The sequence below is a fragment of the Triplophysa dalaica genome, chromosome 15 (genome assembly GCF_015846415.1).
Source record: "Triplophysa dalaica isolate WHDGS20190420 chromosome 15, ASM1584641v1, whole genome shotgun sequence".
Taxonomy (NCBI): domain Eukaryota; kingdom Metazoa; phylum Chordata; class Actinopteri; order Cypriniformes; family Nemacheilidae; genus Triplophysa; species Triplophysa dalaica.
In genome coordinates, this window is record NC_079556.1 from 4,174,906 (window position 1) to 4,195,350 (window position 20,445).

At 39.6% G+C, this 20,445-nt stretch overlaps 1 protein-coding gene across 2 annotated transcripts; it reads left to right on the forward strand.

The window, feature by feature from the left end:
* The first annotated feature begins 439 nt into the window (after positions 1-439).
* On the forward strand, positions 440-20,337 carry sptlc2a (serine palmitoyltransferase, long chain base subunit 2a). Of its 2 annotated transcripts, none has more exons than XM_056767339.1 (13): positions 440-475; positions 594-722; positions 2,250-2,441; positions 2,867-3,021; positions 3,536-3,684; positions 4,098-4,222; positions 5,269-5,362; positions 7,172-7,277; positions 7,484-7,703; positions 7,775-7,901; positions 16,265-16,400; positions 16,883-17,012; positions 18,544-20,337. In XM_056767339.1, the coding sequence occupies exons 1-13, from the start codon at positions 455-457 to the stop codon at positions 18,661-18,663; spliced, it is 1,704 nt and encodes a 567-aa protein (XP_056623317.1). In that variant the 5' UTR covers positions 440-454; the 3' UTR covers positions 18,664-20,337. The 2 variants fall into 2 exon arrangements, with proteins under 2 accessions (XP_056623317.1, XP_056623318.1); XM_056767340.1 differs by lacking the exon at positions 440-475 and adding an exon at positions 506-524.
* Positions 20,338-20,445: the final 108 nt, after the last annotated feature.

Sequence of the window (20,445 nt, forward strand, 5' to 3'; positions counted from 1 at the left end):
CAAGCTTATTTTAGTCCTATGACTGAATTCCACACATGCACGAGACTTCATCTTGATAAGACTATATGAAGATAAGACTATTTATGTAAAGGAAAGGGTCCAATCAGGAAATGAATGCGATCTTTGATATGCTACTTTCTCATCCACCCAAAACAAACAGTCGTGTTTACATAAACGACCAGCTTCGTCTAAACACGTTATATAAGCGTGTTTGCCTTTCAAAGTCGATCTGATAGCACAGCAAACTTTAAGTATCGCGCAACTATTAAAGTCACATCGAGAGATAAAGTTAAAGTTAAAACGCACAAAGGTTACTCGAGTTCATTCGATCTTACAGCAGCGCGCGACAAGGGCCACTCCCTTTTAAGGTCGGATTACCGCTAAACCACACCCACTAAATCTTATCCGCCATCTCATTGGATGGCGCCGCTTTCCAGAGGCGTCGACTTCCGGTATGCGGAGGCTGGAATTTCAGGTTTCTCTCTTTTTTGGACTTCAGTGTAACGGGGAAGCGCGTCACCCTGGTACGCCGATCGCCGACTTATTTCCATCGTTTTTCGTCTTCGCATTTGATCGCATGTGTTTTGTCTTAGATAAGCATGACTGTCAGCGCGGGCATTAAGAACCAGGATTGCCATGTGGCGAATGGGGTGAAACCAGGAAAAAATGGCATGGTGAGGAATCATCATATCCATCATCAATATCAACAGCAGGAGAAGAAGGTGAGGCCAACACCATGCGTTGAGATCTTTGAGTCATGCACGTGTGATATTACGTTTAATATTTGTTATTTACGTTGTGCGCACGATGATGCGTGCTAACGCAAACTATGTTAAAACATGTGGCTGCCTGCTTTGTACGTGACGTGGAGTTTCAGTGTTTGTGGCTTGGTCACATGTGCTGAGGTGCAAAAGGAGATGTAGACTTTGACAAGTAAGCTCCCATAGGCCCATGTGGTTAACTTGTGCAAGTCGTGAATTGAAGCAACTCATGACTCTGGTTAGCACTTATTACTGTCATGTGTCTTCCAGTGGTAGGCTGGTTTAATGTCTTCCAGGATCCGTCCTTTGCTTTTGTCAATGCACCTTTCTGTGTATATCTATACTTAATAACACACTCAGATGGAACATTTATAGACAACATTTATCACACAGATTTCAACATTCCTACTATCTGGGTTCCTGGCTTTGGTTCCCAGGGATGCACATACACACAAACAAGTCTAGCTTAAATGCACTGCAAGTAAATGTAGGTTTAAGCGATGTAAATCAGTTGCTCATTTTTCCCAAAGTTTCCTGGAAGGTTTTGTCAACACAGCAGATGAATGCAAAGTTGTCTTGGAGCTGGTCAGGGCTCACGTGCATGTCATGTGTCTGCATATCACAGGGTTTTGAATGCACCACTTAATCTGTGTTGTTCAATTCTTAGTGAAGCGATAATGTTACTGTTTCTAGCCTCGTAGGGTTTGCATACAACTGGCAGTGAAAGGACTAGATAAGGTATCTGAGTGAATATAGTGTCGTCTAAACGTTAAGTCACACTACTAATAAAACACACAAGTGGCTTTGCATACTGTGTTGTATATACGTTTGGGGAAAAGAGTGCACACGCACAGCAGTAGTTAGTTCGGACAAAGTTAAGACTGAACCAATTTGTGGTTGTCTGTCAGCGGTGGTGGAAAATGTTTCTAGCCGATGAACTTCATCTGTGGTTACTCTGATGAATCACCCGTGTTCTACCTTGTAATATTTAAAATGACGTCGGATCCTGTCAACGCAAACAATGGAAAAAGTTGTTTTTTGGAAATCGTCTTTTATTTTTGTGTTTTCATTCACACTTCCCTGTTGAAAAAAACATTTTGAATGCTTGACCATTTAAAACCAGCAAACAAGCATCAAAACATACACGGTTTGACACGGTTATTTCATTTTATAGCACAGTGAACATTCTGACTATTATCTTAATATGTATTAGTGCTACTTTATTTAAACTTCAGCTTAATACAGATACTGCTTTTCAAACATTTCAACTCTCTGAGTAAAGCTCTTATTCGCAACTCGCACAAAGTACAAAGAACGTTCGTAATCTTAGGAATGTCTGTCACCGTTCCTCTGCTAAACCGTTAAGCTAACTGTACGATTCTGGTAAATCAACTTTAACAATGCACAGACACTTTAAACATCTCGCAATCAGTAACCACAATGTGATGCTGCTATGACTACAATGTTTTGACAAGTTGTGGTTTGCAGGTGTACCACGCGAGCAATGGAGAGCTGTACAGGAGGCCTTTCGTCGAATCCTTCGAGGAAACCCCCATGCTGGTTGCTGTGCTCACATACTTGGGCTACGGCATCCTTACGATCTTTGGATATCTGCGGGATTTCATGAGGGAGTGGAACATAGAAAATTGCCACAATGCCAGAGAAAGGGAGGAGCAGAAGGTAAACGTTGTGATGTGGGTGAAAGTAAGAAAACAGATTTGATTGAAGAAGGAAGTTTGTTTATGATACAATTCCCTGGCGTAGCTTGAGAAACATTCTCGAAGCGCATGTCAGACATGACGGTGTTATTTCCAGCAGTGTTTACTGTAAATGACTGTAGTGTGAAAGTGAGGATTGTTGCAAAATACTTGTTGATTTATAAGCCGGACGTGGAGAGGAAGAGAGAATATTGTCACGGGAAGGAAATTGTGCACTTTGCCGTAACTCTTAAGTACACAAGGGCACTGAAAGGTTGTGTCGTGTTCTGGTACACATCCACCTCGTTTGGATGTTGTGCTTCCTAAAAATATTTTTCCCGGACAGAGGAGCAGTGTCACAGAAATGTCAAGCGTGTAACTCCCTTTTTTCCCCCCCTTCTACTCAAGCACTTTGTCCCACTCTATCAAGATTTTGAGAACTTCTACACGAGGAATATATACATGAGGATTCGGGATAGCTGGAACAAGCCCCTCTGCAGTGCTCCCGGAGCCAAGTTTGACTTTGTGGAACAAAATTCCAAAGATTACAACTGGACCTTTGAGTAAGTGGGCTATCGTAAACCCGAGCCGGAAAGTTTGTCTTGTTGAGATAAGAGCCACATAATTCAAAAGTGCAAACAGCTCTTATATAAACTCCACTTTATGGGTCATGTGGTGTAAATTTTGTTATGTCGAATTAAAAGCTTTCCCTTAAAGGGATAGTTCACACACAAAAGGAAAGTTCCTTCATTATTTTTACTCTCTTAACATTTCAAACCTAAATGACGTTCTGTCTTCTGCAGAACACTAAAGAATTATTTTGAAGAATGTTGGTATCAGGAAACTCTTGGTCCCCATTGACTTGCATTGGGTTTGTGTCCATTGATGGTAGTGAATGGGGACCAATGGTTTTTGGGTTACCAACATACTTTAAAATATCTTCTTTTGTGTTTTGCAGAAGAAGGAAAGTCATACAGGTTTGGTAAATGATGAAAGAACCTGTTTAATCTTATATGGGTGTCAAGTATTAGTGTTCGTCTTAAAGAAACCTTTCAGACAGTGTATGTGCTCTTACAGATACACTGGCCGGGTGGTGAAGGGTGTTATTAATCTGGGCTCGTACAATTACCTGGGCTTTGGTGAGAACAATGGTTCTTGTGCCGATGCTGCTGGAGAGGCGACGATGAAATACGGGGTGGGCGTGGCCAGCACCAGACATGAAATGGGTGAGTGCTCATTTGTTACTCAAATATTATTCATAGACAAACAAATAGAAATCTATGCTTTGTAACATATTCCTGCAACAACCAAAACACATCATCAACCATGTAGCAACACGTGCTACGCATAGCAACCTCGTAGCAATGCCCTAGCGAACACCAAGAGCACCCTAGCATTGTGTTGCCAGGTTTTGCATGCTCAAGTATCGCTTGCTTCTTTTCGTAAAAATGTCTTCTTTAGTTTAAGTTTGTTGCTAGAATGTTCAACGTCATGCACCCCACGGTTCTAATAAGACCCTTTTAAGGAACGAAGCCATTAGCTTTGTAAGAAACATACACATGTAGTGCTTCTCCAGCTACAGTTTACAGTAAATGATCGTTTGCTTGCGGTAGCTGACATATTCTTATGATTTGTTTAGGTAACCTCGACAGGCATGAAGAGTTGGAGAAACAGGTGGCCTCTTTCCTGGGTGTGGAGTCAGCCATGGTGTTCGGGATGGGGTTTGCTACAAACTCCATGAACATTCCTGCATTAGCTGGCAAGGTTTGATAACGCATTCTGAGCTCCAAAAATCTCTGTTTTGCTCTGCTGTCTCCCGTATCTCACGCCGTGTTGATTCTCCCAGGCAACTCCTAAAAATTGTTGTAGTTTTAGTTCAGGCGTTTCTCTTCTTGGCCTGTCAGTGCATGCTTAATAACATACTTTAAGCCACAGTGAGCGTCTCTCGTTTACACATGGGGTGTACTATATTTGTCACGCTCTATCAATAGGGCAGATCGCTATGGAAAGACTCCCACTTCCAAACTTTATAGAGGATAGTTTTGATAAGGCACAAAAACCCCACAGGAAACATGTGCTTCACTGCAACAGGACCAGAGAGATTTCGCAATTCCTTTAACTGTTAGAGGGCAGTATTCACTAGAAACTTCCTCTGGTAGATGGGAAAACCAAAGATTGTGAAATATGAGACCGCAGAAGAAACAATGCTGTTGTTTTTAAAGGAACGGTCTGCTTTATAAGAAAATTCTGCGTACACACAAAATGTTTAGCTGTTAGTTTGAGATTAAAGTTTTTTATAATCGTTAAACCGTAGGTTTATATTTTAGTAGGGATGTAACGATTCACCATGAGCCGGTTGAAAATCGATTATAATATGTGACTTATACTAATCGCAGTACACGTTTTGAACAGCAGGGGCCGTAGTTTGTCCATATTAGTTTTGTATTATTCATTTTTTATTTGATTTGGAATTTGTTTTAAAGCTGCAATTTAGTTTTGTAATTTGACATAAAATATGTTTTCATTTTACTAAATTTCTTAAACGCATTCTGTAAAAAATCGTGGAATTGTGAATCGCATCGTGAGCTGAGGGAACCGTTACATCCCTAAATTTAAGGTAGCACACATACTGATAAAATATGTTTACATAAAATGCACTGTTTTGTTTGTTATTTACATTTATGCATTTGGCAAACGCTTTTATCCAAAGCAATGAAAAAACTCTTATGAATAAACGTGTCCGCCAAGTGTGTAAATGTAAAATAAAGCTGTCTGATATCACAGACCAGTTTTCCTTTCTTCACATGTAGGGATGTTTGATTCTAAGTGATGAGCTGAACCATGCATCTTTGGTGCTGGGAGCACGGCTGTCTGGCTCCACCATCCGGGTCTTTAAGCACAATAGTGAGTTTGCACAGACGCTCTTGTTATCACACACCTGTTGACATCACAAGGTGAAGGCTGAACTCTTGGTAGAGCTCCAAAACACAAAGCATTAACCATCACTGTGAAAGTGTTGGAGTGGAAGATTAACAAACTTGTTTGAAATCTTGCATTCCTCAAAAGTATGACCACGCCTGGGGTTTGCTTATTTGTAGTCTGGATGTTGTGAAGTTTAGACCGCCTACTCAATGCCAGTTTTGGTTAATGTCCAGTTAAACACAATGAATACAGATTTTATCACCAGAAAGGTCAACTCTCCATTGCTTTTTAACAGCGTTATTCTAAATGAATAATTTTAAATTGGCAATCTCGACAGATGGCTGCCAGCGATTATTAAACGGGTTGTTAAATTGCTAAGGTGTCTCGGGGTGAATGTCAATGGAAGCCCTCGAGTCAAAACGGAGAGGACTATGTCTGTCCTGGGAAGTTTGCAAGCACTTTGCAAGTTATTATTGCAGTGCCCAAACCAGCTGGCTCCCCGGCAGTTTGTTATGAATTAATATGCTGTCGTTCCACAGTATGACCAAGGACTAGGGCAGAATTTGTCTATGCTATACATCCATGGAAAACCACAGATGTGACTTATGAATGTGAACCACTTTACCAGTAGCTTAAGTAAACAATCATGCAGTTCTTTTTATTTGTTATGAAGACACACCTTAGGGTAATATGAAGCTCTCATGCCCCAGGCGAGACACACATATGTGCCACACATTGTTATTGTACTCGTGGGACCTTATTGCGCTTAATAATACTCTTTTGTATTTTTTGTTTGGCTGCACGATATTGAAGAAAAGTGTGATTTGCGATAACTTGCAGTAATTCAATATTCTATATGTTGATCTTTACATTTGAAAAGTGTGTTTAAATTACAATTAACGCTGTCAAATCATTAATCGCGTCCAGAATAGAAGTTCATGTTGACATTATATATGTTTGTGTACTTGTTTGTAATTTAAATTATAAATAAATAAAAATATATTTATGTACATGTAAATGGTTCCATGCACACGTTTATGTGTATGTGTTTATAAATACAAAATTAAAATGCACAGTACACATAGATTACACAAACACAAACTTTTATTCTTGATGCGATGAATCGCAATGAATCATTTGACAGCCCTAATTAAAATAGTTAGAAAACTGAAAATATTAGATTTTTTTGTGAAAAGAAAGCATCACTACAACCTCTGATAAGTGAACAGCCATGTTTTATTGTTAAAGTATATAAAAACAAATCTGACTATGCCGTTTTAACAATTGATATATTCGTTTGGTCTGAGAACGTCACAGGTTGTTAATCGTCTAGCATACATCAGAGCATGCACTGATGCATGTACCCACGCATGCACGCAAATTGCAACTAACATTTGCATGCCTGTCTCTATGATATATCTGATATAATCCTGCTTTAACTTAAAATGCTGAGTATGAATAATTTGAATCAATAATTTGAATAAAAAATAATGCTTTAATAATTAAGTTATTGCAAACAATTGTGAAATGCACATGTGCAATATTTCTAGATATGTAGCAGCCCTAATGTGAATCTTGGTATTTTAACATGCAAATGGTATATTCAAATAATGCATGACAAAAGGGAACAACTTTAGGAAGGCATACTGATAAATATATACTTCTGACTTTGGATTGAATAAAATGTGGATCATGTGTCGCTAACTATTACATTACCTGTTGATTAACGTGATTATACATTTGTATTTTAAAAACATTTAAAATCCTATCCCTACATTTTCATACAACTAGATATGCAGAGTTTGGAAAAGTTGCTTAGAGATGCTATTGTTCATGGCCAACCCAGGACACATCGACCCTGGAAGAAAATCCTCATTGTGGTGGAAGGCATCTTCAGGTGATTCATCTCTCTGACTTTCTGTAAATTCATCTCATTCATATAAATTTGAATACTGTACTACCATTATGTTCTTCTCCGCAATGACATGTTGTCACTTGTATCCCCTTACACCTATTAGTATTGGTCCTGTTGAACCATCCTAGAAATTGCAACATTGCTCACATGATATAATGTTTTTAGTGCAACCTGTATTTTGTCCACAGTATGGAGGGCTCCATCGTACGGCTGCCAGAAATTATAGCCCTGAAAAAGAAATACAAGGCCTACGTGTACCTGGACGAGGCTCATAGTATCGGGGCATTAGGACCCAGTGGCAGAGGGGTGGTGGAGTATTTTGGACTGGACCCTAAAGATGTAGACATCATGATGGGAACATTCACAAAGAGCTTTGGTGCCGCAGGTGGTTACATAGGAGGTCGAAAGGTAGTAAACAATTTACAGTATGTTTAACCGATGTACAAAGCATAGTAAAACATCTCGGATTCGTTCTTCAGGATTTTATAGAGTTCCTGCGGTCTCACTCGCACAGCACAATTTATGCCACCTCCATGTCGCCTCCTGTCATGGAGCAAGTCAGCGCTTCTATGAAGTGCATTATGGGAGAGGATGGAACGTCCATAGGTGAGTTTTACTGGCTTTTTTTTGGCAACCTTAATGCGTGACAGAATCAGAGGTATCCAAATAATAGTTTTTTCTGACAAGTTTTCCCAACACTTAAGTCATCTCCATTGGTCAGACAGGTAGGTAGATAGATAGCTCCGCCCTGAAAACATTTGAATTATTTCATTGGTGGAGCCAAAACTGCTGTGTAGATCTGATCAGGACCCATACGGAGCAATACTTTGATAAGTGACTGACAGAGTAAGTGACAGTAAAGTTATTATGCTTAGTAAGTGATCTTAGCATATTAATGCTGCCTTCACGTGCTCTCAGAAATGAGAAAATCCCGGGAAAGCTTTATGCAATGGTGCTCTTTTAACGTTAGCAGTAATGTTTTAATGCTACGAAATCATTCGTAAAATTTTTGATGTTACTTAATCTAGAGGTTACTTCCAGGTTGAAGTAGGAATTATCGAATTTCCGAGAGCCTGCGAAGGCAGCATAGGCATTGAAAAAATGGTGCATTGTTGAGTTTGCCACAAGATGGCAGAACTTGACCAAAAAGAAAGATTGACTTTCAATGATGCACTATGGAGGGCCTTCAGGATTTTAAAACTAATTTACATCAGATGTCTCGCAGAGTTTCAAATAAGAACCTGCATATATTGTGTTAGGACGTTTATTCTTTATTGCATAAGACACGATGTTGGCAAAGATTTTTAATAAAAATAAATCAGTAGATCATACTTTTCTGTTCGGGTTCTGTTTAGTCATTTAGCAGACGCTTTTATCCAAAGCAACTTACAAGTGGGGTAGGCAATGGAAGCAATTGGGACAGCATAAGTACAACAAAAGCATAAGTGCAATAAAAAAGAAGACTGTCTCATATAACCTAACACAATATACAGAGCCATTTTTTTTTTTAGGAGTAGATAAGAAAATAGAGTCAGAACAGATCAGTCAAATGTTGACGGAAGAGATGCGTTTCTTAAAGATGGCTACAGAATCTACAGTGCTTGTGGCAGTGGGTAGATCGTTCCATATAGGTGGAACAGATCCGGAGAAGGTGCGCGAGAGAGATTTTTTACCTTTTTGGGATGGCACAAAAAGACGCCGTTCGTTTGCAGAGCGTAGGGATCTGGCGGGTACATCAGGGATCTGGCATACATCAGTCCAGCTGTCAATCAACAGTAGTTCTGTAAACGTTCCGTGTGCTTCTCCATGCATTATTTCAGTTTCTCTTGTACGGCCGTACATCTGCGTCTACATTATCAGAACAGCGTCCCTTTACTTCGTCAACTTCATTGTTCTTGTCTTTGCTTATTGACTGTTTTATTTCACTGCAAAAATACAACCCTCGGGTTTGTTTGCTCTTTGCGTTCTGGATAAACTTGGCGCAGAAATTGAAATAAGCATTTCTCAAGGATCGCTTTGAAGTAAGCGAGCCGTGAAAAAAAAAGATCTGTCAGTGTGAGATTTTTCTTCGTCGAATTTCCCAAGCGCTCATGAAACGAGACTGATTAGTTCTACAGCTGTACACCGACTCTGTCCAGGTAAAATATTTAGCTCAAAGTTTAAACCTCAAAAATGTGTTAACAATTACCAATGTAGCTAGTGTGATTTAGACCCAACAAACTGCCTCTTTTCTCCCCCGCCACTCAATCAATGTTGGCAGCTACAACAAACAGGCCCTCCGGTCGGTCGGGTCCAGGTGAGGTGCTCAATATGACTAATATGAGGATAAGTTTGCTTTGCTAAGGGCTTTTTTAATCCCTGGATACGCAGGCCCCACAAAGACTGTGATTGTTCTCATTATCCTTTGAAGAGTCACCTAACAATGTCTTGCTGTTAGTCTTGTCCTTCACCTGCTGATGGATTGACTTCTTGTCTCTCACAAACATCAGATGTTTACCGACTGCAACCTTAAAAATGGCAATCCGTAACATCGCCATCTCTGTCTAAAAATGTAAAATTGCAGGTTACTTTAAGTACTATTTTGTGGTGATGTCAAATTGACATTTCCAGCACATTCTTATATGACCGCTCAAATTACAAGTGATTATTATAAGAAAAGCTTGCATTGTGACACGGATGTTTTATGTATTTGCTTTATCTTCAACTATAAAAAAACACATAATTTGTCAATGAAGCATTGCAGCTTTTATGGTTATATGAGCTAGCTTTCTGCACTGTCCTCAGATTTGACGTAATTTGGTGTTTTGACAGACCTCAGAGTACATTTCAAAGGGATAGTTCACCCAAAATGTGAATTCTTCCATTTACTCACCTTCTTGTCATTTCAAATCTGTTTGACTTTCTTTCTTCAACAGAACACAAAAAAAGATATTTTGAAGAATGTTGGTAACCGAACAATGGCAGTACCCATACATTTCAATTGTATGGACTAAAAACCAATGCAAGTCGTTCGGTTACCAACATTCTTCAAAATATCTTCTTTTTGTGTGAACACTATTTATCGTTCCTCTTATAAACATTTTGTTTCTTTGGTTAACATTTGGTTATATGATGATCCGGAGGTGAGAAAATATGCGGCCCTTCATTTACATTTACATTTATGCATTTGGCAGACGCTTTTATCCAAAGCGACTTTGCTTTATCCTATACATTTTACATAGGTATTTGCAATCCCCTTGGATCGAACCCACAACCTTCCGTTGTTAACGCAATGCTCTTACCACTGAGCTTAAGGAAAGCCATTTGATTTACTTGGTGCTGGTGGAAATTTGCGGACTAACCCTCATCATTTTGCTTGGAACTAAAAACCTGCGATTCATATTCTGTCTCGTCCCACAACTACAGAGAATGGCTGTCACAATGGTATGAATGGAAGAGGAGCTATTAGGTGCGTTCAGTAATAACAGGTTACAGATTAACCGATGAGATTTATCCTAGATTAACTGATATAGGAGCGTCCGAGAGCCCGAGCAAAGGAGGATTCGAACAATCGCTGTGTTTGTGTGTGCGTGTTTGATGGGGGTTGATGCACAAAGAAAACTAATCAAGCAAAGGTCAGCTGGGAGACATCCTGAGTATCCTCGTGGGAACTTAACCCTCTTCTACCCTTCGTTCTGCGGCCCACACTTGTTGGGCTTTTCGTTACCCGTAAGTCTGTCATGTTTAATTTGAAGCCGGCGTAACTGCATTGATCTGACAAGTGACTTCACTGTGAACAAATTGCCTCCAGCTCTCATTTGCTGCCAATGATTCAGTCTGTTCCATTTTATGTTCCTTCACAGCTTGTCGTTTCATTTTGATTGTGTTAAATCAAACGTTCCAGTCTGATCACGGGTCACGTCTTAATATAATGTAGCGGATATTTGTCAGCTAGAAAGCTTTAGTTTCCAGTTTCAATAATGTTGAACTGTTTTAATAGCTCTTGAAGACAATTTGACACTCACCGCAAATGAGCGTCGACATCGCAAAGTGTGTGGTAGAGCAGAAAGCGCCAGCTGCGATTGGGTGCCAAGTTTGTTTTGGATGCCAGACTGGGAGGTTCAGCGTACTTCGGTCATTTTTTTAGTCGGTTTGGCCATTGTGTTATTACATCATCAGGGAAGCAGTTTTAGAAAGTGGATATTCGTTTTGCAGATATGTGTTGTGCATGAGCTCAGGTCTTAGTGTCGGGTAGTCTTGTGGTGCATTTGCCGTTTTCTTAAACACAAAGGTTTTGCTTTGACTGAGTAAAAGTAATAGTTCACTCAAATATCAAAATTCACTCATAATTCGCTCACCCTGATGACGTTTCATTACTTGAACACAAGTTGATAAATACAATGCATATATGTTATCTAATATGATATACTCAAAAAGATGAAGCTGCTTATGCATCATTAAAGTTACCCAAATGACTCCAGTGGATTAAAACATGTAGTCTACAGTGAACAAAAATTATTCAAATTTTGAGCTTTGCGCTATTGTCTCATGACTTGTTGTCATATGTCGGTTTCATCATGAGACACGCAAGAACAAATGAGGTTTGAGGTTATCGTTATACCAGCATATTTGAATCTTGCGTTTTGATGTGTCTGTTTACATATTTTAACCTTTGTAGCTATATTAAATATGCTATAACAAAATATAGTTTATGAAAATATTTCTGGCACAAATGTATTTTGGTGCTTCAGAGGACTTTTATTAACACACTTTGGATATATGTACGTTTCGGAGCTTAATCATTTTGAGACTTATTTTTTGCTTATAACTTGTAATCATTTATATAAGAATTAAATATATGATATCATGAATTCTAAATGCTGTTTCATATTTACTATCTTCAATTATTATAATTTGTACAATGTTTTGGGATTGCGTCAGGGTGAGGAAATTATGAGTTTTTAAATATGGGTCAATTATGAAAGAGTTTTTATATTTTTGTAATTAATGGGAGTTATATTTGGGTAAACTATTCCTTTAACTGTTGCATCCTTGGCCTGGGGAGAAATAAAGTTTTTTTTATTGGATCTGGCTTGTAAACCATCCAAAAACTGCCGTCCAAAATATGAAACCATCCCGCCCTTGTTCGTTCTCGAGGCCTAAATGGGCTAAATGTGATGGCATCCAAAAGTTAAGGTTTCCCTCATAAATCACACTTGTTGACGATGTTGGTGTTTTCATCTTGCCGTGGTGTGTGGCAGTGGCGGCTTGGTTAAGTGAGAAGTGAGTGTGCAGAATCTCATTGTTAAGCCCCACTGCTTCTCTGTACACACAGGCGGCCTTGACAAACATTGGGCATTCATCTTTGTCTCGAGGTGTTGACGTGCTCTGTGAGAAAGGGCAGATACACGTGTTTTGAGTGTAAGAATGTGTTTACCCACAGCCCCCTTTGAGATGGTTAATGGATTGTTATTCCAGATGTTGTAATGAGCTTCTGTTTCATTGACACCTCTTCTGGAAAGATACATTTATGCGGGAGTACCGCAGAGCTCTGTCAACGGCCCTACCTATATAGCCTTCATTGACAACTTCATTAGGTTATTTGAGTAGTTTGCGATTCACCTTTGGAAATGTATCCACCAATGCTCTGACCTTTTTGACCCCACACGTGTGGAATATGGCCGTCTGTCTTTTTGGATGACTGTGAAATCCATCAACCAGTAAATGTGGGCGAAGACCCACAAGTTCACTTTCTTCTCTAAAAACCGTTGCCCTGGAGACGACGTCAGCATCGGCATCTGTGACGACCGCTAGTGAGAACCGCCGAGTCATAATGGTGAATCGCAGATTTGAGCTGCTGCATTTTCTGTTCTCCGGAGAGGTCCTCGTGAGGGAGCGCGTCCGCCGCCCTCGACTCCCCACTGGTGCTTTTACTTATCTCCTCCCTTCAGATGAAAAGGAAGTGAGGAGGAACTGGCATTTCAAAAAAGAGAAACGGTCCCCACATCTGGAAGCTCTTTCGGTCCCTTTCTTTGCCTCTCCAGATCCTCCAGCTCTGGAAGTCTGGAAGGAGTTAGCGGGGGTGTGCTTTGGGAAACTAGCTGTTGAAAAGGTACCCCAGAAAGATTTACTTTGGAGAGCTGGATGCCCCTCCCCCAACACCCTTCGGCCCTCGCTCGCTATCCGAGTGGCCCCGGCATTGGCCGGCTTGAACTTCCTGGAACGGCTATTGCTTTCAGATGTTCATGTACGTGGAGTTGTTTACCTGAGATGTTTGTCCAGCTGATCAAGGCTTTTGAGATAAGTGCCGTCATTAATTAAAAGCACCGCAGGTTCCCCAATTGTCCTCTGTCAGGGCTGTCAACCAATAATAGTCACGCTTTAACAATGTCTTCCTGGAGGCGATGAGAACACGTCTCCAACTTTGGATGATTCATTCTCATCAGGCTCCGGTGATTCAGGTTCTCTGTGTGGTTTCAATGCAGACTGAGCTGTTGTTGGTTTGCAACAAAAAAGAGATGGAGGAACACATGTGGGCCGGTGGCAACTGTAGTTCACTTTAGTTTACAGCTGTAGGCTAGGCGAGGAAGCGTATTAAGAAACCACCAGGATCGTAAAGCGAGTGAGATATGCTGCCAGCGTTTAACGTTACTCATTGGCCGGGCTTAATTTCCTTAGCGCTGAGCTGGTGACCCGGTCATGACTTGTGGAACCTGCTTTATCTGTCAGTGACCAATTTACATTGGGGGATTGTGGAAGGACTCCAGTTTCATAGAGAGTCAAGTCTCCTTTCACGAGGGCTCATCGGATTCTTGCACACATTGGCAGTCAAAAGTTTGGAGACGCTTGACTGAAATGTTTTATTGATCTTAAAAATCTCATGGCGTATGCTTAAATGTTTGAAATTACATTTATAGACAAAAATACAATTGTCTTAACATATCAATTTCTTTCATTACGCTGTCAGAAAAAAAGGTTTAAAACCATACATGTTTCTGTTGCTGGGTTGGCACCCTAAGGTTCCTTTTTGGTACCTTATGGGTACCCCGTGGACCTACTGTGTACCTTTGAAGGTACAGGTAAATCTTTTGTGTTCCTGATTTTTAAAAGGTCCTTGTGGTACACAACAGGTCCTTAGGATACAGTAATGTACCCGAAAAGTTACAACCACCAAAGGTTCCTAGCGACAGGAAAATGTACTGTACAGTTTTACACCTTTCTTTTTAACACTGTGGATTTAAACAAAATATATATATATTTTTTATATGGATGACACACCAAATAATGAAAAATAAACCCTAAATATGGAGCTTTAAAGAAGCTTCCCAGGGTGAGATCTTGTGAAGCTGAATGATAAAATGTCAAGAGAACGATTTGGTAAATTCTCGGTAAAGGGTAACTATTTTAAAGATGCCAAAATCCAGCATTGCTTTGATTTATTTTATATGCTGTAGTTCCCACGGTGACAATAGTCCTTCTACATAGTTTTGAATAGTTACTGTTATTCTTAAACGGGAAAAAATATAAGAAAAGTGTTTAAAATCTTTTACTGGTACTGTATGTCTGTCTCAGGACATGTTTATGTATAGACCAGGCCGAATTTTAATACATAATTTACATATTTCATGTTTTGAAGCTCCAAAAAATCCATCATGAACCTAATCCTCATGACTCTAGGGGGTAATTCAATTCCTTCTGGAGATAAACAATATGTTTCTGAAAAAATAATTGTATGCTGAAGTTTTTTTTTTTGAATAATTCGAACGTATTGAGCCAAGAAATGTTGGCGACTTTAAACATACAGTTCGTAGTTGAGAAAACTGCATGAGTAATTCTGCGTTGAATCTCTTTGGTTCTGGCTAAAATGATGCTTGATTTTCGATATTTAATTTGTCCTTTAGATCATCATGAGCGAGTGCATTAAACATCTTTGATGAAAATCCAACCATAATCTGAGATCCGTTTGCCGTCATTTTATTATCATAAAGATTAGTGTTAAAAGTAACCTGTAATTTGACATTTCAAGCAGAGATGGCGATAGTGAGGCAAAAGTTGTGTATTGCATCTTAAGTTGAGATTGAAATTGGCAAAACCAGACCCTAGGATAGTTTGCGTGGATAAGCGGTTTACAGACCTTGTAGTGTAGGTGTCAGGCTAAAGGCACGGCGAGTATGGCCATGGTTTAGATTTTTCATCTGGATGACACTGAAGTGAGACATCAGGAAATTCCTCTGTTTGAGCCTTTAGCATGCATGGAATGTTTGACGATACAGAGCCAAGGCACTCAGAAACCTAAAACCTTTACCGTGAATCACTGTTGGACTTAATGTTTTAGGAGCTTTGGTGATGTGGAACACAATTCCAACGCAATGGAAGAAGTGGAACTGTTAAAAACGAATGAAGTCAATGATGTTTCTGTCTTTGTCAGGATTATTGCAACCATACTGTTAGGCTGTTTGCATTACTGTTCTTCTACCCCGGTGCTGCGCAGACGATAATCACAGTCTCCGCACGCCGCTGTAACCTGCAGAGCCGGTGTTTTTTTAGCCAGCTGACCGAATGCTTTCTGGCATAGACATCAGGGCTTATGGAACTAAAGTGTGATAAAAAGCACTTTGAAAAGGGAAAGTAAACATCTGATACATCTTTCTGTGTGCAGAGGGCATGTGTGTCTATGATGTAACAGGGGGGAAATGTAAAATGCCGTGTAAAATCAGCAGGTATTAAATATTTCTCATTTAACAGTTTCTGATCTACTGATCGCAGAGGCTTGAGTTCAAGGCGCTTTTTTATTCGAAGTATAAAGTTTATAGCTCAGGTGGTCGACTTTCCTTGTATCTGAAGTAATGAGATCTGTGGGTTGGTAAATTTTAATTGTCCGATCGCATGAAAGCCTGTGGAAAAAGACGCGGAGTGCCAAATGACAGAATCTCTCTTTCTTTCTCAGAAACCTTCAGCTTTTTCAGTGTTTTGTGGTTTCTTGGTTGCAGGTCGTTCGCGAATCCAGCGGTTGGCTGAAAACACAGTATATTTCCGCAGGAGAATGCTGGAGATGGGATTCATTATCTACGGCAACAATGACTCACCTGTGGTACCCATGATGCTCTACATGCCTGCCAAAATCGGGTTAGTCTTTCGCCCTAAATTCTGTTTAAAGGGATAGTTCACACAATAAAATCTAAATTCTGTTTTTCATAATTGTGTATGGAGATGGTTTGAGAAATGTGTTAATACGATGGAAATGTGTTGTTTGGTTACTAATGTTACAGAGAATTTTTTTTAGGAAAGACGGGAGGGTGAATAAATGATGAAAGAAGTGTCATATTTTGAACTTCTTTCCAGAGACAAACCTTATTTATCTAATTTACCCAACTAACCCCTAATGCATACGGAAATTCATAAAAAATAGCTTTATTTTATCATCAAACAATGTCTGCACTAGCATTAAATCCAAAGGTCTAGAATAGGAAATTATGAATGTTAGATAACAGTTTGACCTTGGGTTAGACTCATAATAGGAAAAAAACAAGCTTTAGTTTCCAAGCTTAGTTTGGAAAAAATTACGTAAATGTTTTCTTTGAGACTGATGAAGCTTCGTGTGCTTCCAGGGCGTTTGGTCGGGAGATGATGAAGAGAAACATTGGGGTGGTGGTGGTTGGCTTCCCGGCCACGCCCATCATCGAATCCAGAGCCCGCTTTTGCATCTCTGCGGCCCACTCCAAAGAAGTGCTGGACGGGGTGAGCAGTTCATTCCCTCTCCACAGCAAACACATCCACTTATTTAGATGACTTCAAAGCGACATTGTACCCATTTTTACTGGGCCTTGTTCTCATGCCATGCATTTTAATATTTACAATGGAATATGTTGAGCTAATGGAAAAAAACTGTGGGCTTGATGACATACTGATGTGTAAGTCAAAGTTGTTTAAATGCAGAACCCTGTAGGGTAAGTCTGGTTGAAATGTGCCGGCGATTTAAGAAGAAAGGACGGTAGGGGTTTCAACAGGAACGAGACTAGATTTATCTGTCACCAAGTCAAAACGGCTGTCCATCAATCTTCTGAAATGTAGTATCACAAACTCGATACACCCACCTTGTTTGAAAATAATCAGCGAGTACAGTGTTCCAGGCTGTCCTACGCTATAAATTAACATGGGGCTCGTCTGTGGCCGCCATTGAAGGGTTTACATAAGCAGCGCCTGCCACAGGGGTCTGCGCTGGCAGGAGATCAAAGAGCATCTTAATCTGCCTCCCTAAGGACACTTTGATTTAACCATGGTGAAAAGCACACCGACGGTCAGCCCCCCTCCTCCCCGCGCTTAAGAAAACACTGAGCGCTTTGATGTGACCAGTTATCGCTTCAACACATTTTTCAGTGTCCCTCTGACATGTTTTTTATGCATTTCTTCAATAGCTGAATGAGAGAGATTGTATTGAGTTTATAAAGAAGGTTCTTTGCTGAAATGGTCTCTGTTTTTTGAGTAGAACTTCTTTCTCCCACTCTGTGCAAGTTAGTGATGATGCTACTAACTTACATTTAGATGTTTTATCAGTATGTGTTGAACCAACAACCTTTGCGTAGTTATCGCAAAGCGATACCAACTGAGCAACAGGAGCACGGCGTGCAAAATTATTTGTCAGCTGTTCTTAAATATTTTCCTGTAACGCTAAGTTAAATCATCTGATAATAATTTATTTAAAAATTATTGTCCTCTTATAGTGATAGTTCTCTCAAAAATAAACATTCTGTCATCAGTTTTTCACCTTCATGTTGTTTAAAACATGTATATGAATCTTTCGTATGCGAAACACAAAAGAAGATATTTTGAGAAATGGCTCTGTGGTGTTCTATCCACACAATGGAAGTCAACGGCATCCAGCGTTGTTTGATAACCAGCTTTCTTCAGAATGTCTCCTTTTGTGTTCTTCAGTAGAAAAAAGCCACACAGGCTTGGAATGACATGAGGGTGATTTAATGATGCAGGAATTTTCATTTTTCGGTGAGCTATCCCTTTAAATTATTTATGTAGTTGGTCATTTGTGTTTCATAGCGGTTTCTCCAAAAAAGCCCGCATGTCATCGTAACTTAATCCCAGAAAGTTATATGAAAGAGTCACATCAGGATGTAGTTACATCATTTTTACTTCAATATGTATAAACTGGCAGAATTCTAAGCGTCGCATTGTAGGTGGCGGCCGCCTCTTGGCACCGACGTTATGAATTACATGTGTAACCATGAAAGTAATGGCGCGTGTTGATTGTTTTCAGGCGCTGGTTGTGATCAGTGAAGTCGGCGACTTGCTGCAGCTAAAGTACTCGCGCCACAAACTTCTACCCTCCTTGGATCGGCCCTTTGACGAGACCACATACGAGGAGAACGAGGAATGACACGCTTCCTGTCTGAAGTTACCAAATGTGCACAGCTCATCTTCTGTCCTCTGAAAGAAGGAAGCGAACCACTTAATAAATACAACTTTTTTAAACCTAGCCATATCATCTTTATTTTAACACATAAAGCTCTGATCAGCACCACACTCATTTAGAAAGAAACACTTTGTCGCTCCCCACTATCCGGTTCATTTGTCATTTCAGCTCGGTTTTGACGTGCTGTTTGCAGTCTGTTCGTAACAAACTGTGGCATTCGTTTGGGGAAATAAATAGTTCCAAGCCTGCCACAAGAGGCTGACACTTGTGTACTCGCTAAAGCCATATGTCGGTGTAAACCTCGAAAAAGCATTGATGCATTTTTTCCCATGTAAGTGAGAACAGACATACAGCATATCCCATAATTCCAAGGATCCTGGCCTATGTGAGGAGTTACTGTTTCTTTTGATTGCATTGTCAGTACATTCACTGCGTAATCTAAATCAAACACCAAAAATCCACAACTTGGCCGTTCGGTTTATTGTTGTTTCCGCAGATTTTGATTTTCCGCCAGGTCTGGTGTCTTTCTTTAATCTGGCTATCGTTTGTCTTATGTTACTGGTGTATTTATTTTTTCAATGCGATATAAATCGCAGAAGGCAACGTTGGTTATGTCCGAGTAAAGTCTGTGAAGGAGCGTGCATATTTATCACATTTACACCTCCTGAGAAAACTTGGAGACCGATTGCTTGCTTGAGCGGAGCAAACGTTAGGTGTGTTGTAAGAAACTACCTTTAAAATACGACAGAACACTGTTTATGCAAAAAAAAAACATTTTTTAAATTGGGACCTCTGTCACAAGGATCCTGCAAATGTCTTAAGGTGGGATGCGTTTTGCAGTTTAATAAGCTTTTGCCCTCAACATGAATTGTGTCATGTTTGTCATGTTATCATTTCAAGTCTTAAACGACCTTTTTAACCTCGTTCAAGAGTAAAGCTTTTTATTTTGTGTTCACGTTTCTGTATTCCTGTGTATGTTTCTTTAATGTACATATTTATTTATTAATCATGTTTCTTATCTTTGGAGAAGTGTACTTTAATCATCGACGGCAGCTCTGGATCTCTTAAGCACATGCATGATGCTCTCAGTGCTTATACTACTGATGAGTATTTTTATATCATGTTATTATTCTCTGCATGTGTGACGTAATCACTAAATCTGCTGGTTTACGATGCTTTAAAGGTGCTGAACCTGTACACTCTGTTTTGTTGCCTCTGTTGCTTTAACACGGTTGTATTGTATGGTCGTACTTTCACCTGTAAATTTTGTTTTACAACCCTTTTACAATATCAAAATCCATGGATGTTTACGTATTTCATTTGACTTGGGTTTCATCGTGTTTTTGTTTACCCGTGGTCCTTGAAAATCCAAAAAGGTCCTACAAAGTCAAATGGACTAATATTAATATAAAAACAATCACGCATTTGGATTGATAATAAAAAATACAATTGGTCGCAGTGATGGATTGGAAAACATCCAGATAAAATACCTGCTCATGCATTGTATGTGTCCTAAAATAACTCAGATTTTGTTGCCTGTAGTCCAGAATGTTTTTAGACTTTTGAATCAACACTGTGGGCTTTATATCAGTTAAGGAACTTTTTAAATTAAGAAATTAAAATACAATGACTAACCAATTTTCAAGTCTTCTGTTTCCATTTATTAGATTTTAGTTTTGAATATTTGCTTGAATTAATGCATATTTATATGTTTGTTATTATAGTGTACCAGTTTATAGTGTAAGA

What these genes read in the sequence shown, in the direction of transcription:
- sptlc2a (XM_056767339.1), top strand. Translation starts at nt 455, where the DNA reads ATGCGGAGGCTGGAATTTCAG. An exon ending in GATTACAACTGGACCTTTGA is followed by an intron (nt 3,022 to 3,535) that starts GTAAGTGGGCTA and finishes GTGCTCTTACAG; the next exon opens with ATACACTGGCCGGGTGGTGA. An exon ending in AGAGGATGGAACGTCCATAG is followed by an intron (nt 7,902 to 16,264) that starts GTGAGTTTTACT and finishes TCTTGGTTGCAG; the next exon opens with GTCGTTCGCGAATCCAGCGG.